Here is a 17,883-nt window from a genome sequence, read left to right on the forward strand (position 1 = left end):
CCTACTTTTATCAGAAGGGGAAATCTCAGAGTTCTTATGTTTCTTGGGGTGGGTAAAATAACTACCTGAAGCTCATCCGATAGGGCGGGGGGAGGCAGTGAGAGAAAGATTTCCTCTTACTGTTAATGTTTGTAATTTATTAAATTAAAAAGTCTACTTATACATTCACTTCGAGTTCAAAAATAATTTTTGAATATACCAAACTCCATGGTTCTCTACTGATCTGAACATAAGTATTAGGTGTTACAATTATTTAAGTCGATTTAAAAAAAAAAACAACCCCAAAAAAACCCCCACAAAAACAAAAACAAACATCAGTGACTACACTGTGCACAAACATCAGTGACTACACCGACTACTGACTACATATGATTATGGCATATTTATGGATCCTATTCATCATCTGAAAGCTTTAATTTCCGTAGAAGCCTGCTGAGGTCTAGTTCAGAGCCTGTTTAAGCTAATGCCTTGATGGTTTTCCTCTTTTCCATAAGCCAGAGGTGAAGAGGTCACATAACCAGTGTTAATGGTTACCATTTGACTTGTGGGTGTGCCTGTGTCATTGTGAAGGGGGGGGATGTTATACATTACTTTAACGAGAGTGAAAAATGATTTGTTTCTCACTCCAATTCACTCTAGAGAGAAAATAGAGGGAGAGACTGATGGAGAGAAGAGGTGCAGGGGACACAGAGACCTACAGAGGCAGCCTGGGATACTGGCTGATGGCCGCTGCTCAGCAGAAGAGCAGCAGTCGCAACTACAGAGAGTCAAAAATAAAGCCACAATCGTCAGGCCAAGAGGAGCTTGCTGGGTGAAACCCAACGCAAAATGCAGGTTGCAAATGAACAGGAAGAGAAATTTGTGAGTGAAACAAAAAGGGGAGGGAAATTGAAGGAGAAGAGAGACCAAGCACTGAGATCTGAAGCCTCAATTACATTTGAATGTGTGTGAGAGGGAGAGAGTGAAAGAGTGAGAGAAGAGAGCTGGATTGTGCCCTGCCCCCCAAAACAGACCCCGAGCACTGCTGAGACTCCTGTACACATTAATTTTTTTTCACTTTAAAATTTAGCCAGCCGGTCAAGGACAATGTCGGCATTACGTTTACCCGTTCCGCTCACACAACAAAGTCTGCGCTTGGAGGAAAAGAAAAAAAGGCATCTCACCTAAATTGTTTCAACATAAAATGTATACCAGGAATCATCTGATTTTAAGTGACACGAATGTCTTTTTTTTTTTTTTTTTACGCAGAATTGTTAACATCTCCCACAAGAACAATAACAACGTAATAAATCCTGGAAAATGGCTCAAAAGAAGCAGAACAGGATTCTTCTATAGCCTGGAGCAAGCACTGAATGCAGACAGCAGCTCGTAGCAGCTGGCATCTAACTCCGTTTACTTCAGCTGCACTGGATAGTCCACATTCAGTGCTCCCTCTACATTAGCAGATGAAATGAAGTCGGGTCTTTACTGCCCTTATAGTGGATACTGGTTGGACCATCGTGCATTACCACTGCGCCGTATGAGTGCGAGAGTCTAAAAGGCTCTTACCTGAAACAGCCACTTTCATGATAGCCTCCAGTGGCCTGTTATTGTCCAGGTCCCTGCTCAGTTTGAGCTCTCCAGTATCTGGGTTAAGGATCAGCAGACTCAACTCATTCCCTTCCACAAAGCTGTACTGGAGCTTATCAGACACATCCGGGTCATGGGCCGGCACCTTCCCTATGACGCCTGTGGGAAAGCTGTTGGACTTGTTGGTGACGTAGTTGTTAAAGATGATCTCAAAGTTGTGCAGGACGGGGTCGTTGTCATTGATGTCGACCAGGCGGATGTGGACCGTCGCTCTGCTGACCAGCGGGGCGGACGTGGCCTGCACTACTATTACGTACTCCGTCTTCGTCTCATAGTCCAAATCCATGAGTGCTTTGAGGTCTCCAGTGAAGATGTCCAAGTCAAAAACCTCAGGTACATTTCCTTCCACTATTTGGTACATGATCTGAGCATTGGTTCCTTCATCTGGGTCTGTGGCGGTTATCTGGGCCACCACAGAGTGGGCAGGGCTGTTCTCCTTGACATAGATATACAGCTCATCTTTCTCAAACACCGGGGCATTATCGTTGATGTCCAGCACCGACACCTGGACCTCCACTGCAGCTTTGAGGGGAGGACTTCCTCTGTCTATGGCAAAGGCTCTCAGGTTGTAGACTGGAACGTTCTCCCTGTCCAGCTTACGGTTGGTTCTGATGATACCCGAGTATTGCTCAATGAAGAAGTCTCCTTCACCATCATCGCCGCCCTGGAAGGTGTAGCTCACCCTACCGTTGGAGCCGGAGTCCCTGTCCGAGGCAGAGATCTGGAGCACACTGGTGTACAGAGACACGTCCTCGAACACCTTACCCTGGTACTTCTCTTGGCTAAACTGAGGGGCGTTGTCGTTGGCGTCCTCGACGATGATCTCCACATAGGTGGTGTCCATCTTTTGTGGGATGCCATTGTCATGGGCGATGATGGCCAAGGTGTACGAAGCCTGGTCCTCATAATCAATCTCCATCTGTGTGGTAATGGCTCCTGAGTCTGGGTCAATCTTGAACTGTGGCACGTTATCCTCCATGATATATGTGATGCGCGCGTTCTCTCCGGTGTCCTCGTCTGTAGCACTGATGACAACCACAGTAGACCCAATGGGCTTGTCCTCGCTGATCAGAACCTGGTAGTTGGCACTCTGGAACACAGGCCTGTGGGTGTTGGCATCAGTGACATTGATGAAGACCTGCGCCGTGTCGTACCGCGTGCCATCCGACGCCGTGATGGTCAGAACATACTGCCGCTCCTGCTTGTAGTCCAGCGGCAAGGCCAGGGTGATGAGCCCGCCACCGCTCTGGCTGGTGATGGCAAACCTGTTCCGCGTGTTGCCGCTGCTTATCTGGTAGGTCACCACGCTGTTGATGTCCCGATCCACAGCAGTCACCGTCAGCACGCTGGTGCCCACTAGGGCATCCTCGTTGATTTTCAGCGAGTAAACCTTCTCGGTGAACGTGGGCACATTGTCGTTCACATCCAGCACCGTGATGCTGACGCTAGCAGAAGAGGACATCGCGGGGATGCCATTATCTCTAGCTTCCACGCCAAAGGTGTAAAACTCTGTGGCTTCTCTGTCCAGCTCAGCACTGACTGTAATCCAGCCTGTGCTGTTGTTGATGGTGAAGGGGAAGTCAGGGGAAGTTTCTATGAGGTGGTAATCCAAGCGGGCATTTTCACCAGAATCAGCATCAATAGCCTGAATATGAATCACCGAGTACCCGAGGGGTACATTCTCCAAAACAGTAGCCTGGAATGGAGTACTTACAAACATGGGGGCGTTGTCATTCACATCAATCACTTGCACAATCACCATTCCTGTGCTATTAATGAGAGGAGGTCTGCCTCCATCCTGGGCCTTTATACGCAAACTATAATCCCTGTTTGTTTCATAATCTAGTGGATTTATAACGTCAATTTCACCGGTTGGCGTGTGAATGTAGAACTGACCCCTCACATTGCCGTTGATTATACTATAATGAACTTTGGCATTGTTGCCCTCATCTTTGTCAGTGGCTTCCACCTGAGCCACTCTGGTGTTGACAGGCACATTCTCGGGCACCTGGACAACATACCTTCTCTCACTGAACTGAGGGTAGTTGTCGTTCTCGTCTTCTACCGTTATATGCACCGTGGCCGTTGCGCTACGAGGCCCCGGGTCCTTCCCTTGGTCATTGGCCTCTACTATGAGTTCGTACTTTGCAGTGACTTCTCTATCCGGTCGCACCTTAACTTTCACGAGCCCGTGCCGGGAATCGATCTCGAAGACGGAGTTGGCGCCGTCGTCGCCGCTCACGATCTTATAGATCATGTTGGCGTTTGAAGGCGCGTCCTCGTCCGTCGCCCTCACGGTCAGGACCTCGAAGCCCGCCTCCACGTTCTCGCGGATGCTCACCCTGTACGCGCTCTGCTCGAAGACGGGGTCGTGGTCGTTCGCGTCGCCCACGGTGACGGTGAGGAAGGACGCGGCGGAGCGCCGCGGGGCGCCGTGGTCGGTCGCCGTCACTTTAAAGACGTGGGTGTCCTTGAACTCCCTGTCCAGCGGCTGCTCGGTCTCGACGTGGCCTGTCTGCGGGTCTATCCGAAAAAAGTCGCTCGACCTGCTGTCGAACAACGCCTCCATGCCGTACTCGACCCGGCCGGCCTCGCCGCCGTCGGCGTCCGTGGCTTTGAGTGTGATGACGTGCGTCCCCGCCGGCTCGTTCTCGGGGACGGACACCTGGTAATTGGGCAGCTGAAACACGGGAGCGGAGTTCGCGCTCCTGACTTCGCGCTTTTTCCACGCGTGAGGTCCACGCCGAACGTCCCCCGGCGAGGGTGCCACGAGACGCAGCGTGACGCGTGCGGAGAGGTGGCGGCCGCGCGAGTCGCGCAGCGCGCACAGGACCGTGTCCTCGTCGCTCTTCCCCGACAAACAGCGGGCACCTTGCACATACAAACTCCTTTCGCGCAGAAACACGCTCAGATGTTTTGCTGTGCAAGAACAGGCAGAAACGTTGGCATGCCGCGCAAAGGCAGGTAAATAGTCCGCGAGGCTGACGAGCAAAACACCTGAAGGAAGGCAGGAAGTCGCTCCCAAACCGTACAGGTAATGGACGTGAACATCGGGCTTGTTAACGGCGCTCTTTCTTCTGTACTTGATGAAGCAGTCCTGCCCGTGTACAAACACGTTAAAGTGCGCGATGACAAAAGTGTCCGATGCTGAAGAGGCGATCCTGAAAGTAAGGGGCAGCGGGCTACCCTTCGGGAGGCGCGCACAGTCCACCTCGCGTACCAGGCGGACCGCGCCGTCTCGCTCGTCCACCTTTACAATATTCCCAATGGCTTTGGAAGTCGAAGTCCTGTCGAGCTTGTACGTCCAGCCCGGGCCGAGAGATACATTTGCCAAGACGGTTCCCAAGTGGAAAGTATCCGAAAGGTGCAAGTCGAAACCTCCGGCACAAGGCGCGCTGAGAAGCGGGATCACCAAGATCCAGCAAAGTTCCATGGTTTAAAATCCCTCAGCCTCACTTCCCCGCGAGTTAAGTCCAAAGAAAGTCCTCAGCTCTCCTTCTCCCAACACTTTGGCTTTCTTTTATCCTTCATGGTAGTTTTTATTCCCCCCGAAAAAACCCACACCACTTCTTGTCGTGGATCCCACGGACCGCAGTGTCATCTTTCCACGTTAAGTTTTAAATGGATACAAAATGGCTCCGCGCGTCTCCCCTCCTCCGCCGGTCATTAGCATAAACCTGCTGCGCTCGCCCCCCGAGGCGCGTTCTCGGGGGTGGGGGTTTCTCGGGGTTACGCGTAGCAGCTCCTAAACTGATGGAAATGGTCAGCGCATTGTTATTCAATCGGTGCTATGCATTTCTATTTACGTCTTTTGGCGATCTGGGATAGGAAGTTTTTTCCTTCTTCCAAGTGTTCGTTTGAGTTTTCTTAAACTTGGTGAGAGTGTCTTAAGTACTCTTCTAAAACACAAGAGCAGGCATTCAGATTTCTGTTATAATAAATGTTGGAAAACTTTTCCTTCCCCTTACCATTATGTCTTTGGAATATCGGTTGCTGATGTTACATTACATTTGGTACATGACTTTATATGATCTGAACTGATCATATAACTTTCCACTTCTATTATAAGTGGTTATATTCCAATATATTATAAGGGTTATATTCCACAACTGATTAAATAAATACAAATTAAGCGCATATAACATTTTACTTTAAATACTGCAGGGTGAAACGGTGGAGGGAAAGACAAACTTATAAAAAGAAACTTAGTAAGTAAATCAAATAAATGATGTTTAATCTCTCTCTCTAGGGTGGGGTCTGGGATCTTGTCCAACATTCACTCATTAATTCTATAGTTTAGCGTTCGAGTTTCCGCTAATCTAGTGCAGAATTCATGGCCTCAACTGATCCACATGCTCCCTCTAGTGGCCAAGAGAAGGAGAACCGCACGCTTTTATCCAATAGGTTGGGTAACTGCAGAAAAAAAATACTCAGTTGATAAAATCGGAATAAATATACCATATGACGTTTATTACTTTAGAACTGCTAATATCGATATACAGGCCTCAAAAGGTAACCAAATCAAATGTCATTTTTAAACACTAAAACTGAGCAAGTGAGTATGCAAAATTTGTCTCAGATTGTTTCTATGTCAGATTCATTACATCATTTAGTAAAAAAATTAATACACTTTAATACATTTAAAGAATCACCTGTATAATATTTACTTATTGGATTATTTCAATTATTAACTGAATTAGTATGGTCTTAAAACTCTTTTTCAGGCTACAAATACAACATCATATTGTCAAAACCTGTTTCTCTCCACATCACCCAGTCAGCATTATTGTGATTCTTTTGTCACCTCCAGAGTTCTGAATTCGCCTACGAACATCTCCAGAACACAGTCTGCGGGTTAGCCCTTCACCTGCACGGCCAGTCACCACTAGGAACGAGCACATGGAGAAGAATGTTCCCAGAGGCTGATGCATGCATGCACGCTGGTTAGGGGGCAGTCCAGCTGTTAGCTGGCCGGCTCCGGTGGTCTCTCCAAGTCTCTGGCTGCTTGTGCCTGGCTCAGCTGACGTCGGACCCCCCGGAGGGTGTGCTCACTGGGGCCCAGCCGAACAATCTTCCCACTGCCCAGACACTCGTCCCCTTTATACAGTACAGCAAACTGCAGAGTGAAGACAGCCAAGGCCAATCACGGCTACATTACTGCACCCTTTACTCATGTGATTAAATCCTAAATTAAATTGTAACAGTCTGTAATTAAGAAATAACATTGATAAACTTAAAAAAAAATGTATTACATGGAAATATTGATTCATGAAATTGAAATGAAAACTCTTCATACAACTTACACACCCTGCCTTTTAATGCCACATCCACTCACTATATAACACAAATTTCTGTAATAGTTTTAGTTTACCTGCCCAGGTGTCAGTGCCCTCAGTGGTTTTTTTGTTGTTATCCAGACTGATCCATCGAGATTTAGGGTCACAGTGCATGGCACTGACACACACACACACACACACACACACACACACACACACACACACACACACACACACACACACACACACCTCACTGTTATTGGTGGAACATATTTTAAATATATACACTGTGCCCCAAAACAGACATTAATAGACATATTTGACATTGTTGACAATAACAGAAACATACCAAATGACATTTGTATGCAACCGTCCTTAAAACAACTCACTGGAACACCACCTATACCAAAAACTCTGGAAAACCAGAGGATGGTGACTGAGTCCCACGCTCCCCTGCAAAGACAGGTAGTGACTCACTCAGCAGCATCTGGTGTATGAAGCGGAAGTGGCACTCCATCATCTGAGTGTGGACCAGTTCAGCAGGAGGCTCCTCCGTGATCCAGTGGAAGCGATCAGTCTGCACAGTGTCCCGTAACAGTGCTGGATGGTTGGTGGTAGGACCCTAAAAAGGCAGAGCCAAGCTTCCGGTCAGTTATGTAAAATGTCATTGATCTGGCTTTAAATAAACAACAACAAGAAAAATAAACAATAAAAAAAACTTTATAAAAAGCACTACGAATGATGATTTAATGATGTAAAACTTACAACAAAGATGTCTCCAGTTGTGATATCTTTATCAACCACAAACCATGCATCTCTTTGTCCTGGTATCCTTGCCCTCTGCCCCAAGGTAAACGTGAACCAGCCTGCATGGAAAGCACAAAGCCGCTCCATGCTTGGTCCACACAGCACCACTGGCAATATACACAGTACACTATATGAGCACCATATACCTTTATGCTCTCCCATTATCTTCCCATCGTCAATGGAGACGAAATGTCCAGGTCTGGGCTCCAAGTACTACCGCAGGGAGAAGGCGACATTCGAACCCACACTGCAGCATGTCATATGTATGGCTGTAGGCCACATCAGGCTACTGCATGTACAGGGGCACGTACCTCAAGGATGAAGTCCTCGAAATGTCGCTCGCCAATGAAGCAGATTCCCATGCTCTTAAGGAGACAAGAAAGCATGGACAAGTTGAGCATAAAAAAACACCTATTTAAGTTACTCTGGAATACACAATACTCAAATTCTCTAATGCAAAGAATTGCAAATTCCTGTTTAAAATGTTTGTAACCACAAGTTACACACACCTCACCCAATTTATTGAAAAACACCTCCGATGTTGTTGCACTGGTCATTTCATTAGTTGCACATATTGTATCAGTGCATTTTATGCGTGCAGGGACTGTTGCTCATCTATCGCCATACGTAATTTGGAAGCTACCCGCTACTCAACCATTGGTCAGATTCCCACCATGGGACAACGGCTGAGTGGAAATTAATTGGGTGGCAGGTCATTTTAACACAGCAGTGACACTGTGGTTAGAAAGACTAGCAGAAAGGCTAAGAACACTAAGCAGGACATACGGGGCCCAATCTCTTACCACATTGGCGAGGTTTTTGTAATTACCCAATGTCCTGAATAAAATAGGTGGTTAGAGTAAGACATGGCAATACTACCTCCTTCTTATTCAGGACGTGATGGAAACCAGCCTCAGCAGCTATCTTCTTCACAAAATCTTTAGTCAGCCCTGCCAGGGGGAAAATGGTCTGTCGCAATGCATCCTGGGAGATTTGGCTGAGGAAAAAGGTTTGGTCTTTAAGGCGATCAGCACCTTGATACAGCCTCACAGCTAGAAATCAAATCAAGAAAACAGTCCAAAAAGAATATGTTAAGAAAATCCAAGGCAATAGTTAATGACATATCAATCTTACAAAAAAAAAAAAAGAAAAAAAAAAAAAGAAAACAAATAAATAAATAGGAAAAGCCAGGACAGCAGATTGCTAAGAAAAGGCATGACTTCTTACCATGCCAATGGTGGTAAATACACAGACTGGAGACTCACCATTTCTAACCTCAAAGCGATCTCTAAAGAGAGCATGTAATGCAGGAGTTTGTGACTGCTGAAAAACCTCCTCATCTTCCAGAGATGTCCTTGCATAGTGACCAGTTGCCATCGCATCAGCACCTGTGCAACATCAAGAGCAGCTTTTTTCCAAGTCATTACTAAGAATGACGACAACAACAAAAAAAAGAAGATATGAGACACATAGATATGAAACACTTACCTAAAGTATTGATTGCATAATTATAGAAGTGTTTAAATTTGATGTGTTTGTTGCACATTATGTCTGGATTTGGTGTTCTGCCCTTCTGGTATTCCCCAAGAAGATTACTTAGAAAAGAGAGAAAATAGTCATAAAAGCATCATATGCAGCAGCATTCTGGATTGCCAACAAGAGATGACTAAAGTTACCTACCTAAACACTTCATGCCAGTACTCTTTGACATAGGAGACCTGGTGAAAGGGCATATCCAGCAACTGGCACACTTTATACGCGTCTTCGCAGTCCTTTTCCGACGTGCACGACCCCTTCTCATCCAGGGAGTCCCAGTTCTTCATAAACACCCCAGTGACGAAGTAACCTAGGTCCCACGGAAAGACGAGGAGAGAAGGACGGAATTACGGCTCTCCAGGAAAAGACGAGGAGAGAAAGACTGGATTGTGAAGGAAGGCACTCCGAAGGAGCGCTGTAACAGGATGAATATCTTACCTCTGCGTTTGAGTAGAAGTGCGCTGACTGAGCTGTCGACCCCACCCGACATAGCGCACACGACATGTCTTACCACACCCATTATATTAATATAAGCTTTTTTCCCTAAGAGGTCATTAAAGAAAATAATGTACCGAAGTAATAGAAATGTCACACTCTACTGCCGAACGACGCCATGTTTTAGTCCCACTCAAAATATTGTCCCACAGGAAACAAATTTAGATTCAATAGAACCTGGTTCGGAGTAACATTGTCCACCGCGACAGTAAACCGCACCAGTCTGGTTCAAAGTCTACGTTGGAGTTCTTACTTATATATGGTAAGATCTGATAATAAAATGAGTTGTTAAAACTGATCAGTACATCGAGACTGGAGTTGCTAACTTGCATGCTGTGTTGAATGTCGTTTACTGGATTCAGTGTTTCAACTTTATTGAGAATTTCCATAAATAAGGAATCTTGCATTGGGCCTATTTCTAAATCAGACCGGCGTTAATGCAAAAATAATTCAGCCGCACTGCAAGAAAATAATCGATCCTTGCAAATTTGTGGTTTGACACCAAGGCGTCTCACTCGAGCATATCCGACACACGAGTCTGTCCACCCGTCAGCAACATGGAGGAGCCGGCAGCGGACAGCATTACTTTGGAGGTTCTCACCGAGGCTCGTGAGACGGTCACTTGCAGCCCTCTGGGCGTGATCAACACTCCGATGATCCCCTGGTGCCAGACCACACTTCCGCTCCACGTGCCATGCAACATTTATTTAAAGTTGGAGAACATGCAAAGGACTGGTTGGTTTTGGGAGGGGGCTTGAAATATTCATGTTTAAGTTTATGCATGCCTAGTTTAAGGTCATGTGTTTGATCCTAAGTGCTAAATTAAATCTACTGAGGGTCGAGGCATGTTGCTTTAGTGTGGCTATATCTGTATTTGCTACACAGGGGCAAGGATGGGGACTGAGAACTGAGAACTTAGGCTGGAGTATGCTAGAGGGCCAGACCCCTCTTATCTAAGGACCCGAGAGATATGTGTAGCATTCGAGGAAGATATCTCAGGCACGGTCTTTCTTGTTAAGCTGCGCCATTAATCTGTTTCTTCCCAGGTTCCTTTAAGATCCGGGGCGTCGCAAATCAGTTCTCACGAAGATCCAAAGGGGACCATTTTGTAACGATGTCTGCTGGGAATTATGGGAAGTCGTTTGGCTATGCCTCTAAGCACTTTGGGATAAAAGGCAAAGTGGTGATGCCTGACACAGCCCCCGTGTCTAGATCACTGCTAATACAAGTACGACTATACTGCTCCCTCAGTAGGGCTACATGATGCGGACAAAACACAGTTACTGTGCTAACAATATGCCTTGCAAATGAACACACTGGCTGAGCCACTTATGTAACAGTGTTAAAAGATTGCATTGGCATTATTTTAACTAGTTATTTGTGCCCGTTACATCAGAGGGTACATTTTCATATTGCAATTCATGTATTCAAATTCTTGTATAATGCTGGTGATGTCGCTTACAGGAAACATTATATATCAGCAGACTTTTGGTATTGAAGTTGAACGCGTGCCAACATCATGTCTTCTGAATGCAGTCAATCGATGTGTTCGAGAAGACAACATGACTTTCATGCATTCTTATAACGACCCAGACCTCATAGCAGGACATGCCAGGTACATGACAAATCTTTACTGTTGTTTTACTGTGGAATATGAAAATCCTCAAATTTCTAAGGCCACGAAGGATTCTTCCCTCCAACGCTGCAGATTAAATTCTCAATAATAATAATAATACATTATCCATTGAATCAATGCGTGGGAAGTACCCATCAGGTCTGGAGTTTGAGAACTCTTGACACAAACCTATGGCACTGAAACACAGGGTTTATACTTGTCGCTCTAATGAACCGGTGCTTCCCAGTCTTGGTTTTGAGATCCTGGAGGTGGTTCCTAATCCAGAGGTTGTAGTGGTGAGCTGTGGTGGAGGGGGCTTACTGGCTGGAGTGGCAGCTGCCATTAAACTTTCAGGTTGTGAGAAGACAAGAATTTATGGAGTGGAGCCAGAAGAAGGTACAGAATTAATTGGAGCGCTCATAAATATCTTTAAAATTGTAATAGATGGAGCATGAATACGTCCGTCGTGTCGGTTATGTTAATGGATACGTTTATTTGCCTTTCATTCAAGCAGTGCTGCTAATAGTCTTCCCTGTTTTTGCTGGCCTCCAGTACGCTCAACCTTTCTTCACTTTTGACAGCATGCACCATGTACAGGAGCTTCATTGAGAAGAGACCTGTTGGTATGGACAGTAAAAGCATTGCTGCCGGTCTTGCTCCGCCTTCTGCAGGTAGGCCTGTTGTTGCCCTGCCTCACATCACCTAGACTTGTGTTGACAGGCTTTTATTGCGTGTCAAGAAATGTAACTCGTGTTTCAACAAAGTGGGGGAATCATCGATTTACGTTGAGGTTATCGGTACCTTGCCAACACGGTGTCCGTTTCCTCAGGTGCGCTGCCGTACGTGTTGTGCCAAAAGTACGTGGAAGAGATCGTGCTGGTGACGGACGAGGAAATCAAGTCTGCCGTTTCCACTCTGTACAAAGCCGGTCTGGTTGTGGAGCCATCAGGCTGTGCCGCTTTAGCTGCCCTCGTTAACGGCAAGATTCCCGACGTCACTGGCAAAAACGTTGTGGTCGTCCTGAGTGGAGGGAATATTGGCAAAGATGAGCTCACCAAGTTCCCGGATTGAGTTATGGAGCAGCAATAATTTAGGTTGTTTTATGAATAGGACCTTTGAAGTATAGATTACATGTTTTCATTAATACATTACATAATGAACATACATTATGTAATACATTATATAATGAACTTAATTGATTAATAAAAAAAAGTATACATATTGAAATACATCATATGGTTGTCTGTTAACATATTCAGAGTTCCCTATTTATAATTGTTTTCAGAAGTAATCTCACCTTGCATCTCTGATGTGCATAAAGGTTGTGGTTTTGCTATCCATGCCAACAAAAAATAAATACCACCATCTGCTGTATTGCCCTTATAAGTTTCTTAATAAAGTGTCAGTGTAAAACTTTTCCCCAGTGACACTAGTTGGAATAGATCCTACATCCACAATATCTATTTTTAAAAATCAGTTTTTTTGGGGTTTTTTTAAAGATTTGGTCCCAAAGACCTATATTTGTCTACAAAATGCCATTTTGTTTTAAGTGTCCAGATTATAAATATATACAAAGCGTATTGTATTCCCTAGAGAGATTGAGGATTACTCTACACCCAAAGTAAAATAACTTGCTTTTTAAGTAACAAGCTGTGTCCCCAGTTGCAACATGATGGTGCACATGGATGTGGGTGCTCAAACAATGAGATGGCACCACTATGGGGAATGGCCAAGACAACAACGTTGCTCCTCGTGACTTTCACAACACTGCAGAAGAATTGTGGTGACTTTAGTCAGTCTGGTTTGTTTCCTGGAAGATGATAATGAGCTTCTATGACCTTTATGTCACATTTTGCTGTGATGAGCGCTAGGAGTACTCTACTTAGCTGAGCTACATTTCCTTAGTCGTTAAAAATGAATGGGGTTCTATAACGGAAAGAGGTTTAACCAGGAATGTTAGAAAAGATACAAGCTACAAATATATTTTAGAATGAATAAAGAATAGCATTCCAAACCTCTTACAGGCACTTTATACTCATTCTGCAGGCATGTTGGGTAATTAATTCTCGGGATAAAAAGGGCATTTTCATTTATATAGGAATAAATCTTTATATCTGCAGTTTAGTCCAGGAACCTCTTGAATGTTTTTAGCTATGAGTTTTGCAACACACTATGAGGAAGAAATCTGGGTCTCGTCATTACGTCATCTTAAGAGTCACTGTTCAAGTGAGTGAATGTATTAAGACGGGTCTCTGGATTGCATTTTATTAATGCTGAATGGTCCTTTCTTCCTTATGGGAAATGTTTCTTCATTTTCCAATCAATGCTCTCAAAAACAAGCAGCACACACTAGTGAACTCCAGGACTGATTTATTTTTTATAAAGTTGGCAAATGTTTAATCAAAACAAATAAATACAAAATTTCTTCTTTTGGTAATGAAGTAAATTATATCCAGTGGCTGCCAGTGAAACTATAGAACATCTTTAGTGGCCATTCTGCACACAATAGCATCCAAGACACTTCCACACTTTTCCTCTTGGGGTGTGACTTTGTAAAGCTGAAAAAAAAAAAAAAAAAAAAAACCCAGAAGAATCCACTTTATGATGCTTATAGTATTTAGTGGTCTAGCTCTGGCACATCTTGCCAGTCACTTGACATGTCATAGTTCATTCTGTATGCGTCACTGAGCTGAAACGTCTACTGCTTACGCTTAGAATTGTTCGCAACTCGGCTATTGAAAGATCCAGGGTCGATCCCGTATTACTTTACTGGATATTTTATTAAAATTGTACATCTTTTTTTATGGCATCATAAACGTTAATGTGTAATGTGTTTTATGTAAATTACTAAAATGAAAGTGCTATACAAATATCACTCAACAAGCTGGGTCAGTACATGTTTATACAAAAAAACAATACATATATGAAAACAACATGCATACATATATGGAAAGACATACCTTTTTAATCTGGGCAGTGTCACTTAGACTAGATATGTGGTCAGCTGGTATCTGCTCACCCTTCACCTTACACAGGATGTCCTCCTTATTGAGATTGTCTTTTTTATGAACTAGAACAATGAGGACTGCGTTGTCATTGTCTGAGATCCCAAACTTTTTGAAAGCATCTGAGATCTGTAAATAGAAGACAATCGAATCTTATAACTAGTATACAAAGAAACACATTTAGTAGATATTAAATTAAAACTACTTACATTATTTGTGGGTGAAAGGTTGAAGATGATTTCAGAGTACAAGCTCCTTGTCTTCATTTTTCCAATGTTCTGCAAATGAACTGCTTTATTTGCTGCTATTAGAATCTGGAAGGTATCTAGTATCTAGATAGATAGATGCGAGAGAGAGAGAGAGAGAGAGAGAGAGAGAGAGAGAGAGAGAGAGAGAGAGAGAGGTCACACATTTAAAGCTAGTTGCAACATTTGTGAAGTTTACACCAAACGCTCGAACTTCTTCCGGGCAAACTAGTTTCAAACATTTTAACTCTAATAACTTCTGCTTTGCGCGAAAAGAAAGCCAGGCAACACCTTCAAAACCATATAACGATCGATCGATATAGATAGATAGATCGACGACATTACCATGGATGGGTTGATTAATGCGCAACTTATTTCTCCGTCTATTGCCATCTGTCTCAGTTCGGCAGAATTTGTGACATCTTTAAAGAGAAACTGAGTCACGGAGTTCTCAGGGAATAGCTCCAGATCCTGAGTTAAACGCATGCTGCGTACCGTGGTGATTTAGAAACGACAAACCTAGCTCCTGCTTGCCAAGCTATACGAACGCGTAGGACGGGCAAATAATATTGCGACACCGTAAGTGGATAACGTTCCGGGCTTGCGACATTAATAACTTAACAGAACGATAATATGAGCGATAGCCAATTAACATTAACGACCATTAATGCAATTACGTTAAACCATTGCTTTTAAACATCTGAATATACCGTCGACACGGCAAACCTCAGACGGAACACCTTAAAACAGTCCGGTTGCCACCCGGAAAGTAATAATTGTCATGCCAGCCAGCTATGCTAGCATAGCTGTATCGAGCTCTCCGTTAGCTAGCAGGAATATGTCCAAAATGTCCCAAAGTAGTTAAAGTTAATGATTTAACTTATCATATTTTTGTGGAATAGCATTTCCATTAACAATAGCTAGTTAATAATTTAAAAAACGAGTCATATTAAGCGAGGCAGCAAGTAAATGATGATGGAGAGATTTGAAGGATACATTTTTACAGCTCTCTGTAGCACGAATTTTTTAATATCCTGTCTTCTCTTTTCTAAAATCACACGAGAACAAAGAGACCCGTATATGGATGAAATATTTCATGTGCCACAAGCGCAGAAATATTGTGAAGGGAAATTTAACGAGGTACGTTTATATCCTACAGCATGCCAGCTCCTACCAAACATGCTAACTAGTCATAGTTGTGTCGGTGGTGTTTGCAACTGACCGGCTCATGTTTAACTCGTGTTCATTTATTTTATTTAATTAGTGGGATCCTATGATCACTACGCTACCTGGTCTGTACCTGGTGTCCGTAGGAGTGATCAAACCGTTGGTATGGCTGGCAGATTGGACAGGTGACGTTGTGTGCTCTACTGCGATGCTGCGCTTTGTTAATCTTCTTTTTAACTGCGGGAACCTCTACATACTGTATGTCACCATCTGCAAATTACACCTCAAAGACAAGGTATGTATTGTGTTCATATTAGTTCACACTACTGTGCTTTAGGATGCGTAGTACTCTGTGTTAACGAAACGGGAAATCTCGAGCATGAACGAACCACAACAGTACCCTTTTTCTCTGGTATCTTCAGTCTTCCAAATCCCAGCCAAGTCTGTCATGTATATCACACAAAGTATTCTCTTCAAATTGTCTTCTCTGACTTTTGCAGTCCCGGGCCGCTGGACGGAGGGTGCTGTCTGCTCTGACCCTGTCTACCTTTCCGGTGCTCTACTTTTTCACGTTCCTCTACTACACGGACGCCGGCTCAACCTTCTTCACCCTCTTCGCCTATCTCATGTGCCTGTATGGCTGCCACAAAGCAGCGGCTCTCCTGGGCATCTGTGCCATGCTCTTCCGCCAAACCAATGTCATCTGGGTGGCTTTCTGTGCCGGCTCAGTCGTGGCTCAGAAAATGGACGAGGCCTGGAGGTTGGAACAGTCGAAGAAGAGGGATGAGAAGTCACCCTCGCGGATCTTGCTGGCAGTCAGCGGGGCGAGGAAAGTAGCGCGCTTCTTGCTGGGATATCTCACAACGCCCATCAACATAAAGGCAGCGGTCTCATCGACGTGGCCCTACGCCGTGGCTGGTTTGGGCTTCGTTGCCTTCGTGGTTTTCAATGATGGGATTGTGGTTGGCGACAGGTCCAGTCACGAAGCTTGCCTGAACTTCCCTCAGCTCTTTTATTTCTTCTCCTTCACTCTGGTCTTCTCCCTGCCTGTCTCTCTCTGCCGTCAGCAGCTCATAAAGTTCCTGCACGTTCTCAAAAAGCACCTTTTGCTGCTTCTGCTCGTAACAGTTGTGTCCCTGCTTCTGGTCTGGAAGTTCACTTTTGTTCACAAGTATTTGCTGGCAGACAACAGGCATTTTACTTTCTATGTGTGGAAGAACATCTACCAGAAGCACCAGCTGGTTCGCTTCCTCCTGATCCCTGGGTATTTGTTTGCTGCATGGAGCTTCCTGGACACTCTGAAGTCCAAATCCTTGTTTTGGATCTTGGCGTTTTGTGTTTGTTTAGTGGCCGCTACAGTTCCTCAGAAGCTTCTGGAGTTCCGCTATTTCATTGTGCCATATCTTCTGTACCGCATCCATATTCCTCTGCCTTCTCTCCCCAGACTGCTGCTCGAGTTTGGACTCTACACAGTAGTCAACGCAGCCACGGTCTACATATTCCTGCACAAGACATTTCAGTGGGACAATAGTGACGCTGTGCAGAGATTCATGTGGTGATTTCTGAACATTATAATATGGTCACTTTTTTTTACTGAAGCAAATTAAGAGAGGATCTTCTTACTCACCACTTAATTTCCTGTTGATTCAAGTCAGCAAATAGGCAACTTGAAGTTGCCAAAAAGGACACTGAAACATTCTCATTTGGAAGTGTAATAATTTTTTTACAATATGCCCTGTCACATTATGCTAGTTTAGAATTTCCAATGGTGGGTCAAACAAGCAAGAGGTTTTCAAAAATTGTCCTTTTGTTGTTTTGAGTGACATTTGTGCTTACGGTGTTCATTGTTTAGTTTTTTTTTTTGCTGCTTCTGTGTTAGTATTACTGTTTAAGGAGTACAAGATGGAAGTCTTCTACAGTTCCTCACTTGATTGCTTTTTCCTTTTGAATGGCCTTTTCTTTGAAAGGTACCTCTTCTGTGTTTAATGCATAGTTAAGGTGCAATCCCCCATTTTGAGGGAATGACAGGAATTATAAAGTGCTTATGTTCCTTGGTGTTTGTGAATTATTGCGGGTGTTGCTTCTGTTGGCTTTGAGGGCATGTGCGG

The 17,883-nt window shown here is 44.4% G+C and overlaps 5 protein-coding genes across 11 annotated transcripts in view; 2 read left to right on the forward strand and 3 right to left on the reverse strand.

Annotated features, from left to right (window-relative positions):
• The window catches only part of celsr1a (cadherin EGF LAG seven-pass G-type receptor 1a), a 68,551-nt gene extending 63,269 nt beyond the window's left edge, over positions 1 to 5,282 (reverse strand). For 3 of the 6 annotated variants that reach the window (XM_081722531.1, XM_081722529.1, XM_035528407.2), the window contains exon 1: positions 1,549 to 5,282. In XM_081722531.1, the coding sequence (XP_081578657.1) occupies positions 1,549 to 5,062 (3,514 nt within the window). In that variant the 5' untranslated portion in view covers positions 5,063 to 5,282. The remainder of the gene's footprint in view (positions 1 to 1,548) is intronic. The other 3 variants (XM_081722532.1, XM_081722530.1, XM_035528408.2) reach the window with 1 other exon arrangement.
• A 796-nt stretch (positions 5,283 to 6,078) lies between these two features.
• Positions 6,079 to 9,872, reverse strand: trmu (tRNA 5-methylaminomethyl-2-thiouridylate methyltransferase). The gene is made up of 11 exons (XM_027014588.3): positions 9,687 to 9,872; positions 9,393 to 9,558; positions 9,201 to 9,307; positions 8,978 to 9,100; positions 8,592 to 8,764; positions 8,024 to 8,077; positions 7,859 to 7,925; positions 7,671 to 7,771; positions 7,383 to 7,527; positions 7,001 to 7,083; positions 6,079 to 6,745 (listed from the first exon to the last, which is right to left on the reverse strand). Exons 1-11 carry the CDS (start codon positions 9,766 to 9,768, stop codon positions 6,593 to 6,595), a joined length of 1,254 nt encoding a protein of 417 aa, XP_026870389.2. The 5' UTR covers positions 9,769 to 9,872; the 3' UTR covers positions 6,079 to 6,592.
• Positions 9,873 to 9,903: 31 nt separating this feature from the next.
• On the forward strand, positions 9,904 to 12,776 carry LOC113580198 (L-threonine ammonia-lyase). 2 transcript variants are annotated; one of them, XM_035528677.2, is made up of 7 exons: positions 9,904 to 10,005; positions 10,250 to 10,478; positions 10,790 to 10,971; positions 11,225 to 11,358; positions 11,606 to 11,754; positions 11,940 to 12,029; positions 12,188 to 12,776. In XM_035528677.2, exons 1-7 carry the CDS (start codon positions 10,003 to 10,005, stop codon positions 12,427 to 12,429), a joined length of 1,029 nt encoding a protein of 342 aa, XP_035384570.1. In that variant the 5' UTR covers positions 9,904 to 10,002; the 3' UTR covers positions 12,430 to 12,776. The 2 variants fall into 2 exon arrangements, with proteins under 2 accessions (XP_035384570.1, XP_026870390.2); XM_027014589.3 differs by having other exon boundaries at positions 11,228 to 11,358.
• A 935-nt stretch (positions 12,777 to 13,711) lies between these two features.
• On the reverse strand, positions 13,712 to 15,305 carry tprkb (Tp53rk binding protein). Its single transcript, XM_027014584.2, has 4 exons — positions 14,954 to 15,305; positions 14,573 to 14,695; positions 14,319 to 14,492; positions 13,712 to 13,916 (listed from the first exon to the last, which is right to left on the reverse strand). Exons 1-4 carry the CDS (start codon positions 15,092 to 15,094, stop codon positions 13,830 to 13,832), a joined length of 525 nt encoding a protein of 174 aa, XP_026870385.1. The 5' UTR covers positions 15,095 to 15,305; the 3' UTR covers positions 13,712 to 13,829.
• Positions 15,306 to 15,347: 42 nt separating this feature from the next.
• alg10 (ALG10 alpha-1,2-mannosyltransferase) lies at positions 15,348 to 17,830 on the forward strand. The gene is made up of 3 exons (XM_027014582.3): positions 15,348 to 15,748; positions 15,873 to 16,070; positions 16,276 to 17,830. Exons 1-3 carry the CDS (start codon positions 15,578 to 15,580, stop codon positions 17,332 to 17,334), a joined length of 1,428 nt encoding a protein of 475 aa, XP_026870383.2. The 5' UTR covers positions 15,348 to 15,577; the 3' UTR covers positions 17,335 to 17,830.
• Positions 17,831 to 17,883: the final 53 nt, after the last annotated feature.

The sequence above is a fragment of the Electrophorus electricus genome, chromosome 11 (genome assembly GCF_041902795.1).
Source record: "Electrophorus electricus isolate QZ-2024a chromosome 11, ASM4190279v1, whole genome shotgun sequence".
Lineage (NCBI taxonomy): Eukaryota > Metazoa > Chordata > Actinopteri > Gymnotiformes > Gymnotidae > Electrophorus > Electrophorus electricus.